At 37.0% G+C, this 12,023-nt stretch overlaps 1 protein-coding gene across 1 annotated transcript; it reads left to right on the top strand.

Moving 5' to 3' along the window:
- The first annotated feature begins 6,721 nt into the window (after nucleotides 1–6,721).
- Nucleotides 6,722–10,581, top strand: LOC105052063 (aluminum-activated malate transporter 1). Its single transcript, XM_010932761.4, is given in 8 exon segments — nucleotides 6,722–7,145; nucleotides 7,269–7,409; nucleotides 7,519–7,791; nucleotides 8,766–8,878; nucleotides 9,725–9,874; nucleotides 9,952–10,030; nucleotides 10,033–10,074; nucleotides 10,077–10,581. Coding segments are annotated over 8 exon segments (1,350 nt in total). The 5' UTR covers nucleotides 6,722–6,862; the 3' UTR covers nucleotides 10,346–10,581.
- Nucleotides 10,582–12,023: the final 1,442 nt, after the last annotated feature.

Below are 12,023 nucleotides of genomic sequence, written 5' to 3'. Positions count from 1 at the left end.
GATGAGTGGGGAGGCAGAAGCTACCCAACTTCTATTGATTGATGAATATTTACAGAGGCTATTTACAAAGGATGAGAGAAAAGTGGAGTGGGAACATAGCATAACACATGGACAAAAAGAAAGTAGTAACAACTTTCCGACATCATGCATTGGTTCAAAGGAAGAAGCATGACACGGAATGCAGGTCCTTAACATGGAGGTCTCAGAGTAGGGCAGAGTGGCATCCATAACAGAGCGAGGGGAACAAGAGTGTAGATAAGTCCTCTAAGGTCAACAATCCTGCCATAGCAAAGTTATATCCTACACAACAAGCACCATATAGCTGTGTATATCGATAATCAATCATAACCGCTCATTATTATGGCGATGATCTATCAAGATAAGTGCTTGATAACTTAGGCTCATAAGAACAAGCGGTTGTGATCCGCGACGTGCACAACCACATCGAACACGTAGCGTGGGGTATAATTTCTCCTCCACATTCAGAGCCAATGCATCTTCTAACTCGAAGGGCATATTTTGCCTTCTTGAGGTCTCCAGCACTTTGATTGCACCAGGAGCTTTCCTATAATTTTCTATTTCCTAGGTTTGAGGGCCAATTAGTGGATCCGTCCGACTCCTGAACCATTGTCGTGGAGTGGTTGCTTAGTCTACATGTTGACATGCTTAATTCAGCTACACTAATGGAGTCTATACCCTATGGAGAGGGTTCGTCTGGTCGTAGTCCATCGTTGAATTATTTGAGGAGCACTAGGAAAGTATGCCGCCTCCCTAATCTACTTTAGCAAAGTCTTTTCTTTCTTTTCTTTTCTTTTTTTTTTTTTTTCCTCCCCAGAAGGATAATCTAGTTAGCAAAGTTAAATTATTATTTTGTGTATTAAGTATTAACAAACAATGGTTAAGGGAAGGTTGGTGCCTTTATCCAACCTTGGTATATTTTAATATTATACAGCAATGCAAATATGGTGATTTCCACTATCTCAATAGTCTTGGATTCTTGGTTTACAACACAAAATCTGGAGAATGTCTAGGAAATCGGCTCATAGCCCTCACTGGAATGACATCGAGATTGGTGGGTCTTCCTCCTTTTCCTCTTCTTAGCACAACTACTATTTGTTGTATGAATTTAGCATAAATTATTTGTAATTCAACGAAGCAACAACCAAGATAAGTGGCCATCTATCATACACTCTCCTTCTTGTATTAGTCACATGATAGCATATGCCATATATATGCTAGGTGAAATGCTTATGTAATTACCTAATGACATGCTTTGATAAGATGATGGGACCCTAATTAATGGGGGCTGATCCTTCAATCTCCACTTTCTTTAAAAAATGATAAGATGATAGGAACCTGGATATAAATTATTTACTTAAGATATTAAAATTAATGTAATTCTGCATACCAATCAGAATGGCTTAGAGGACCCTAGTCTCAATCTGAATATGGATGGCAATAGGTTGGATATAGATTGGAACGATCATTACCGTGCTCCCATCAAAATAGAATGGAGAGAGGGTAAACTTAGATGAGACGGAGTGAGGATTAGATTGGATAAAATTATAAAAATTATTTTTTTCATACAGATCAAATAAATAAAATAGAATATAAAAATAAATCTTCATATTTATATAATATTAAACAAAATAAACATCAAAGATATAGAATATAATAAATCAAATTTTCAATAATAATAGAAACATAAGAAATAAAATATTACTCTTTAAAAAATCAAATATCCTTTAAATTAAGAAATCAATCAACTAAAAAAAATAAATAACTAAGCACCAACATGTAACCAATATAATCTTTTACATGTTCAATCTTTCTCATTTATAGAGCGATTAGAGCAAAGGGTGAGTAAGAGATTTGTGAAAAATTAGATATATTCAGATTGGATACAGAGCAAGTCTTATCAATACCTACATCTGTCCTGAATTTGCTATGGATAAAATAAAATCTATCTTTGTTAGAATTGAGTCGGATCAGATACCGATGAGATGGAGTAAATTGCTACTTTTAAACTTGAGACTAGAATCATAGAGCCTACTAAAGCTGAATGATCTCTGTCTTCTCCAGAAACCAACCAAAAATGAGCTACATGGCTATCTAACCTAGTTCAAGCTCGGTTTGACCAGCCACTCAAAGAAGCTGAGACAAATGTGGACATGATTTTTCGAGGATTGCCGAGGTTCGGAAACCGATATGAAGTACATAGGATAGATGATTCAGGTTATTTTTGCCTCTCAAAACCTAATTGTTGTAAATATTTGATGAGTGCGCTTGGTACGAAAGCATGATCCAAGGTTTTGCATATTAAAGTTCCATTCCAATGGTCAATGTTGGTACTTGGTAGGTTACCGGACAGGATTAGAATAACAAGGTTAAATAACTCTCACTCGCCATTAAACCTCTGAGGCTTATAACAACATATTTGAGGTCCGAACACCAGCAAGCCACTTCCGTGTCGCATGCATAATGCGAGTCTCTTTCTTGATTAGAAACTAAGCCAAAATGAGCAAACCAATGCTCGGTGATCGTTCATCAAATTTATTTTTTCTAAATAATTAGGTCTGCAATTTGACCATCCAACTGGAACGGTCTATTTCATAACATGATCTAAGCAATCTCCTTTCAATTTGGTTGGATCCTTAGTGGATGCTTGAAAGCTCTACCTAACCAAAATGTTTTGTAGGGAGGAAGATGAGGCGAAGGTTTACAAAGGTGAAGAGAGAGAATATTTTTTAAGTGAGTCCAACATCAAGTTAATTAACTATGGTCACAAAAAAGTTAATGTAGCTCGACAACGTAAGACAGGGACCGGCAAAATGTCCTAATCAAGCTCAAGTCAAGGAAAAAGAGATAGTAAAAAAATTGGTTAAATGCTTAATGGCTTGGCCACTAGGAAACTTGCTAAGAAGGGCTCGGTTTCGTAGGGCTTTCCATCTGTAGAATTTGGTTTGGATTCTTCGAGAGTCATCAATTGTCCAATCTTCCAATAAAAATTCCGTTGAGAAGCAAATTTCAATTTAGCTATCACTTAACAGAGATCCATGTTTGGGTTATCTGAAGCAAATAAAAAAAGAAAAATAATGGGAAAGATAGAGAGAAAGAAAAAGGACAGCATATTTTAAATGTAAACTGACATATCTACTATCAGAATGGCCCATTAACTTATAATTTGTATCTAAAATGATCAAAGCATGAGCTTATATCAGAAGCTGCCTATGTTCCTTCATCTAGGCCTTTCCTGACTCAATAGGGACTCTAAGAAAAGTTGCATTAGCTTAAATTATACAATGGGTGTGTTTTCCTTTACCTAATTGAATATGTATGGTTTTGGTGGTTTTAAACAAAAGACTGCCTGGGCAAGGATTTCACCAACCTACAGAGGATAGTGGTTATTTGGACACCACTTGGGAAAAAAGTTCTCAATCCCTGGTAGATTGATGATTATTTGATCCAAAAAACCAGTTGGTTAACAAAGATGACTTATTTAATTTGTAAAGCCATTTAGTGATCGAATCGCTTTATTCGAATTCACAACACAAATCCTTGGTCACATCGATGCTCGGATAAGAGCATCTAGAGAATGTAGGGTGTTGAGGATAATCATTAGCAATCCACTAATTTAAAGGAATCCTAATCAACAAGGTACGGATGTCTTCAAGCTTATTATTTTCTTAATACTTCCTTTCAAAAAAATATATCATCTCACAAATTAAATAGTCTTCAAGATCATATGCTTGTTTTATTCTAAGCATATATATGCTTTGTGGAGGCACATGCCTACTTAGGCGACTAGCTAGCTACAGCCATTTCCTAGTTTTTATTCTTTTTCTCAGGGAAAAGCAAGAGAAAGCTCCATCATGCTCTTGCATTAAAGAATTTGTAGTAGCATGTTTATGGTAAATAGGGAACAAAGAAGTCAAAATATCAGAAAAACTGAACCCCATTTATTTTACTTTAAGCACTGCATAAACAAGGGGAGAAATTACCGACGATGATGCGAACATTGTAAATGTAAATCAGGTTTTTTTGTTTTTTTAAGATCCAGGGCAATCCACTGCAAAGTCATTTTTGAATATTTGTGAATAATGTAGACTTAGCTCAACCTGCAAGCTTATAATTTTACCAGTTGTACTAATCTAACTCATGAGTTATATAAGATTTTCAGTTCGATCATCCAAATATGCTGTGAATTGTCTATCTTGTGCAAAGAAAGAATTCAGCAAAATCAATGGCCATATTACTATTCTCATAGATATTGTTCCTCTTATTGATAGAAAACAAGAAAGCTTGCACGAAGGCATCCAAGCAAAAGAGCATATATTCTTATATTCTTGAAGTCACCGGAAAAGGGTACAAATCACCAAACCATTTATGTTGTGAGGCACAAGCGATAGCAGCAGAAAGAGACCATGTATGCGGTGGCATGATCCAGCGGATAAGGCTTGGATGAGATGGGAGGAGAGGGAATATGGCTAAATGAGGGAAAGTGAGAGCTGGTTCTCTGCTGTTTCCCTCGTATCATGCCACCAGCCACAACTTGTGTGACATATATAGCTCCTTGCATCCACTACAACGCAAGGGAAACTATAGCAAGAGATGTAGTGGGATTCCAGTTAGCTTCCTGCTGGGCTTGCTCTTCTCTTGCTCTAAATGCAAATACAAGAACAAGAGAATAAATAGTCTCCATAGAGGAGGGAACAAACAAAAGAGGACATGGCTGAGCATCAAGCTTTGCCTATTGGTTGACTGGTGCATTGGAAAGTTAGAAACTTTGTTCCTTTTTCTCAGATGTCGATCACATTAAATCACAGGAACTTGTAGTGGAATTACAGTCTTAGCTTTTTTCCCCTCATAACAAACAAAAAACCCCACAAATTTTAGCTCCGAAGCTTAGTACTGAGTTAACCAATGATCAACCACGTTTCTCAAAAAAAAAAAAAAAAAGGGTAGGGGGAGGGTTTAGTGTTGTTTAAGTACAAAGATTACATCATCTCTGAAAAAAAAACAAAGATATTTCTATAAAAAGGAAGAAATACGGAGACATTTAATTATGACATAAATATAAATTATTTTGTATTAGGTGCCCCGGTGGATTGTCAAGATTCAAGAAATGTAATCCCACTGAAGAATATCGATCAAAATGTCAAGGGGGATTTATGTCTATATATATATATATATATATATATATATATATATATATATATATATATATAATATATATATATATATATATATATATATATATTAACATTTAGTTTTTCATGATATTTTTTATATAATGATCCAATACCTCATCTAAAAAGATTAGTCAAAGATAGTATTTGAGTTCTTTGATCTTATATAAATATTTAAAATATATCTAATGTATAATTAATATAGGATTAAACATATGCTAGCATAGATCCTCAGCTCTTTTCTCTCTCGATTTAAACCTTGGCATACTTGCCATGATAAGAATCCAAATCCACCCAAATTCAATCACAAATGCTGCGATCGACATGTGGTCAACCCCAAAATAATCCATGTTGTAGTTTTCCTTGATTCATATGAGTGATAGACCGAGTTCGTTCTGATATCATTCATAATAATTAAAATTCTTATCTGGAAAGACTAATCGAAAAGTATTACTTGAATTTTTTATCTTATATAAATATTTAAAATCTGCTCAATACATAATCATTGTGAGATTAAACATATACAGACACGAGTTCTCATATTTAGTTGTAAATGTGATATCATGATTTAAAAAAAAAAAAAAAAATAATTGCATGATTAAATGCTGATCATGTTTCTCTTATATCAAATAGACATAATAGATTGATACGCTCCATCTCTTTGGATATATTACAGGAGTACATATATGTAGTTAAGCAGTCTAGTTAGTGAATCAGGTAGAAAATTATTTATACAAAGGAAGTTTTTTATGAAAGTTTCCTTTTTTTTTTTATTAACTTTCAACTTGTTATACGAGTCGAAGGATGATTTTTTTATGTTTTTTTTTATTCTCGACAAGCAAGTTTAACCTAAGATGTTGTAGGAGAATCCAGAGCAACATCTTCGATAATTAAGACCGCAAAAATATGTTAATGGTATCAACACAACATCACATATCTTGATTGCATGCGCTCACTCCATCCCTAGAATAATTTGCTTTGGAATATTAATTCTTTCGAAAGAAAAATGAACATAATTAACCACTAACAAAGCCAAGTATCTTTATTAGAGAAACGGAGGGAAATATATCAAATGCCAATCCTGCACAACCCAATATTCCCCCACCCCACCCAAAACCGAACCTAAACTGGGCGTGCTGCTTTTGAACAAGTATGAACAAAAAGCTTTCAAAAGTGATGTTTCGAAGGTCTAAATCCAGATGCATTTTATCTGGCCTGCATGCGCCCATAAAATGCTGTGGGAATGAAGCTGTCGACAGTGATGTGCTCAACAGTCCCAAACAATAGCTAGCCGTCGCACTTTACCAACTAGAATTCCCCTCCCTTCTCAACTCTTTCCTTAGTGCTTGAAGCTAGCGAGGGATCCAGCACCCTTCCAAATTTTTCAAAAGAGAATTAGCCACAGCTCACAGCCACCACAAAGATATAAATCCTCCTGTCCCCTGGCAAGCCAAAGTTTTCACCTGTTGTTTTGTAGATATAATATTCTTAGAGTCATGCCCCCCACTTCGACCAGGAAGAAGGTCATGCTTTCCACCTCTGTCCGTTCTCCTATATAAAGCTCCCTCCAGTGACCATCTTTCCTCCCATCTCTCCTCTCCCTCTGCTTCATCTATTGAAAAATAGGGGCTCCAAGAGAATATTCTCTCACCAAGAATTACCACTCTGTGGCCATGGAAGTTGGGACTGGAAGCGGTGAGAAGATTGGATTCTCTCCATGGTGGCCGTTCCTCAGCTCATTGGTGGAGAGGCTAATGGCAAGGGTGACTGGATTTCTGAACAAGTTGAAGAAGATTGCCAATGATGATCCGAGACGAATATCTCATTCTTGTAAAGTAGGATTGGCACTCACACTGGTCTCCATCTTCTACTATGTCACACCACTCTTCGATGGCTTCGGAGTTTCGGCCATATGGGCCGTGCTCACCGTCGTGGTGGTCATGGAATTTACAGTAGGTATGTCATCTTTCATGGCGACTCTTATCCTGAATTCTTATCATTATTCAACCAAATTCAAAACTTTTTTTTTTTTTTTTCCTTTTTGATCTCTGCAGTTCTAACAATTCCACTGTTCTCTAGGTGCAACACTAAGCAAAGGTCTGAACAGAGCTTTTGCCACACTACTGGCTGGTTTTCTGGCGGTAGGAGCTCATCAAATTGCAATCCTGTTTGGGGAGAAAGGAGAACCGATACTGCTTGGTCTCTTTGTGTTCTTATTAGGTTTGCCATTGCTTGCTCACATACATGTTTCTTGATATTAAAAAATTAAGCTTTACATATATATAATGATCATAGATGTTAATGAATCCATGCATGCATGAAATTTCAGCGGCATCAGCGACCTTCTCACGATTCATACCAGAGATCAAAGCAAGATACGACTATGGGGTGACGATTTTTATACTGACATTTAGCCTCGTGGCGGTTTCGAGCTACCGGGCCGATGAGTTGATCCAGTTAGCTCACCAGAGGCTCTCTACAATTGTCATTGGGGTGGTCACTTGCCTCTTCACAACCATCTTTGTTATCCCTGTGTGGGCTGGAGAAGACCTTCACAAGCTCTCTGCTGGCAACTTGGACAAGCTTGCGAGCTTCTTGGAAGGTATATTACATGAACACTTATAAAACGACCAAGAAAATTAGTGTGCGGGACCATAGAAGTAGGTCCAATAGGACAACACTCGAACGTTATAACAACAGTACTTCTGGTGATTTTCTTTATAACAAATTAATAGCAGTTTTCATAGAGAAAAAAAAAATCTATAATTTAAAAAAAAAGTTGCTAACCTTTCCGTCCGAGAAGAGACAATATTAACAGTAAAATTTTGATACATGTACATGATTGTAATCCAGGAATATGGATTGCACGCATCAAAGTAGCACTAAAGAAGGTTCAAGAGGTATCTTTGTGCAAGAGAATAATTAATCTTTTTTATGAAAAATAATAATTTATCTTTTTTCATAATATTGACCATTGGATCGCATCCCACATAAATCTTCAAGCACTCCAAACTTATCATCATCTATTTGCATAGATCTTGAAATTATCATTGTATGATCCAATGATAGATCCGCACGAAAGACAATGAATACTTCTTTCACGCAAAAGATACAATCCCAATCTTTGGAAGATGGATTAATGTAGTAGACCCACCACCAATATGAGATTCCCTCTGTACTCATAACAACTTCAGTTGTTGCATAAGCTGAGTTTAACTAATGAGGTGGCAAAATTGATAAAAAAATAATTATTATTATTTTAATGGATAAGTTAATTATTATGAATCGCATGATTAGGTAAGTTTATTACTACGGTCGAGATGTTTTTATAAAAATACTTTTCATCGTATATATATATTTGCAATCAAACATACTCTAAGTTGGTTGCACTTTCTTCTAACTTTATGGCATGTGATCACCAACTGTGTCACATCAAATGAAAGGGAAGATCATGTATATAGGTAAAAAGTCCACCAAATTCCCCATCACTTTTAGACTGTGTATAAATCTCAGCATTATGATACTCCTTACATTTCTTTGAGTTATAATTTTTATATGACGTACGAAATTTTGCAGGATTGGGATCCGAGTGCCTTGGGGAGAAGATGGGCGGTGAGAGTTTGGAGGGCAAATCCTTCCTGCAAGTTCACAAGAGCGTTCTCAACTCAAAGCCAACCGAGGACTCTTTGGTAAGCCAATCACTGATGAGCTTAATCGGTATCATCCATTTAGTGTCTTTTTTTTTTTTTTAAATACTTGTTTCAGCATATTTCAGGAAGTTAGGGAAGAAAATATAAAACTCTTTTCTGACTTACGTTCGCACTGGATGAAAAGGGATCAAATACCCATCTTTCACTTTCCCTTCTTCAATAAAGAAATCATTAGTTATATGTCGATGTGATCCATGATTACAAAGTTGTCGTCATCTTAGTGCAATTACACCAACGTGATTATGAATTGTTTCTTTGAGAAAAGATTACCAAGTGCTTTTGTTGTTTCACGCTTAATACGTGAGCATCGTGGGCAATACGTTATGCACACAAGATAAAGGCCTGTGGCATGGAAATGGATCCATTTACATAAACAAGAGAAGGCGCGTGGCATGTAAAAGAAGTAAAGCAGTAGTGGCCAAGAATTGCTATCAACATCACAGGGCAATGGAGGAATTCAACTTATAATTAATGTTCGGATAGTGGAAAACAGAGTCGCCATTTGGATACAACATATATACTGTCGTTATGGAATATCCAATAATACTTTACCTAACTCTTATGACAATATATATTTTGTAATGGCCCAACCTACTTAGCTTGTATCAGCACAGTAGGAATTTAGCTAGCCAACAATCCAAACGTTGGAGTAGCTAATTATCTATCATGTGTCAAACTGAATATAACATTTTGAGAAAACGTGTCAAACTCAAAATATTCCACCATGTACGTACCAAGTTAATCCATGCATGCTATATATATATATATATGTAGGACAGCAGTTGTGTGTTATTACTCATCTGACTCATGTTCACATGCATGCAGTGTAATTTTGCAAGATGGGAACCGGGTCATGGCCGTTTCAGATTTAGGCACCCATGGAGACAGTACCTCAAGATCGGAGCTTCAAGCCGCCGCTGTGCTTCTTACATGGAGGCTCTCACCACCTACATCACCACCACTCCTAAAACCGAGGTAATGTGTCACATAATCCTCACTACCACTCAGATTAGAACAAACCAATTAACGTCCAACTTCTGTGTCACGCACAGTCAAACAAGGAGCCGGAGCTCCGGTTAAAGATCCGAACCGCTTGCGTGGAGATGAGCTCCGAATCCGCTAAAGCGCTCAGAGGCTCTCCTCGGCGATTCGAAACATGACGGCGCCGACGTCCGCCCAATCCACGTGGCAGCCGCGGTCGCAGCGAGCGGCGAATTAGGAGCCGCGCTATCGAAGGACGCGGATCTCGCGGATGTCCTACACGTGGCGACCATCGCGACGCTCCTCGCCGAGCTAGTGGTACGGACGCAGGAGATCGCCGGCTCGGTGGAGGAGTTGGCCCGGCTCGCCCGTTTCAGAAGCCTCGAACCGGTTACCAAGGCCTCCGTTAAACCGGTGGCGGATGGAGAAAGCCCTCCTCACGTGGCTATTGATGTTAGGGAATGATGGTATCACTGTGCAGGACTTAACATATATGCGGGCAGGGATGTGGCTCAGATAAAAAGATTGGTGGAAGCATACCCCAATGTGCACATTACTGTTATTCTCGCGATACACTATATATACTTGACAAGAATTTGTCCTCTTTTGTTGAGTTGATGAGTTTGTGTAAGCGAATATCTAATGACTACACAAATAGATCCTTGTGTATCAAATAAATAAATAAATAAATCCTTGAAGCACATTGATCTCTTCCCTTATATCCTCTACTGTTCTACCGCAGACTTCTATTTTTTTCAGCTCAATGGTGTCATGGTCAACACCATTTCATTAGGTTAATGAAATAATATAAGAGAAATGGGAGAGCAAGCCCCCACAGGACACTAAGCATACATCCCCGTAAACAAAGAGCCTTCCCACTCCCCCCCCCCCCCCACCCCCCAACAACCCCCCACCCCAATCTACACTTAAACACCTAGAATACCTTATCTGTCGTACAGATTTACAGACCTCCCAGCAACAAAAATGAAACAAACACAAAAATAGAGTGCAGAGAAAATCATGGCATCATCACAGACAATAAGTGTAGAGGGCAGTATGAGGGAGAAGAGCAGGATGGCTTTAGGATTAGGCTACTAAAAAATTGGTTATTGAGGGGTGTATGTGAGAATCCGTGTGGTGTATATTTTATCCCACATTGGTTATTTATTGAAAAAATTTTGAATACCTATATAGAGCTTAAGAATCAAAGTAATATCTTTTGACTGATCGTTTTAGATGAGATCATGGATTGTTATATATATTATCAAATTGATCTAGTTATAACTAATATAGACTAGTGGATACTGTAGCACGAATACATTGGGACTAGTTATGAGCTAATTATATGTTTATGAATCAATTTATATGAATTTGAACTTTTAGCTTGACAAGAATGCTAAGATTTTAAAGGAGTATGCATGTGTATATTTAGTCTTACATCAGTATTTATTGGAAAGATCTTGAATATTTATATAAGACTAAGAAATCTAAATAATACTTTAGCCTTCAGCAACTTGCATCTAATATTTGAATGTTGAAACGTCATGATATATTTATAGACTCATTTCCTAAACTCCATAACGTCATGCTAACTTTTGGGTAAAGTAACCAAGACTTCTCAACCACCTTCTGTTGTAAATTCTTAAATACAAGAAGTGTTATATGGGACATGATCTCTCTTATACAGGGGTGTGCAAGTAAATAAACTACAGAATTGATCCAAACTTCTAATTCTAATTTGATTTTTTTTTTTAAAGATTTGGGTCAGTTCCAATTTAAAAATTATAGAGACTGAAAAAATCGATTTGATTTTAATTTCGATGTTAAAAAATTTGATTTAAACCAAACCAACCCATTATATATATATATATATATCACCATCAGTTCACTTATATTTTGTTCTAGTCCCATCACTTTATTGCTTCTACGTGAAAAAAGAAATGGCGTGGAGAAAATTAAGGGGTAGGACAGCACAAGGAGATAGAGTTTGAGTTTATCTCTATCTTATCTCCAACCAAATCCTAACAACTTCAAGTTCAAATAGGGGATAATGGGTCGCCTCTTCTAGATGAGATCAATAGTTTTGGGATGCCCCAAAGAGTGCATGAAAAGGAGGTTGGCATGAGCAAGAGAGAAGGCGTGG

This window comes from Elaeis guineensis, chromosome 9, assembly GCF_000442705.2.
Source record: "Elaeis guineensis isolate ETL-2024a chromosome 9, EG11, whole genome shotgun sequence".
In the NCBI taxonomy this organism is placed as follows: domain Eukaryota; kingdom Viridiplantae; phylum Streptophyta; class Magnoliopsida; order Arecales; family Arecaceae; genus Elaeis; species Elaeis guineensis.
The sequence above is the reverse complement of the archived record's forward strand: the minus strand, read 5'-3'. Positions and strand labels throughout refer to the sequence as shown.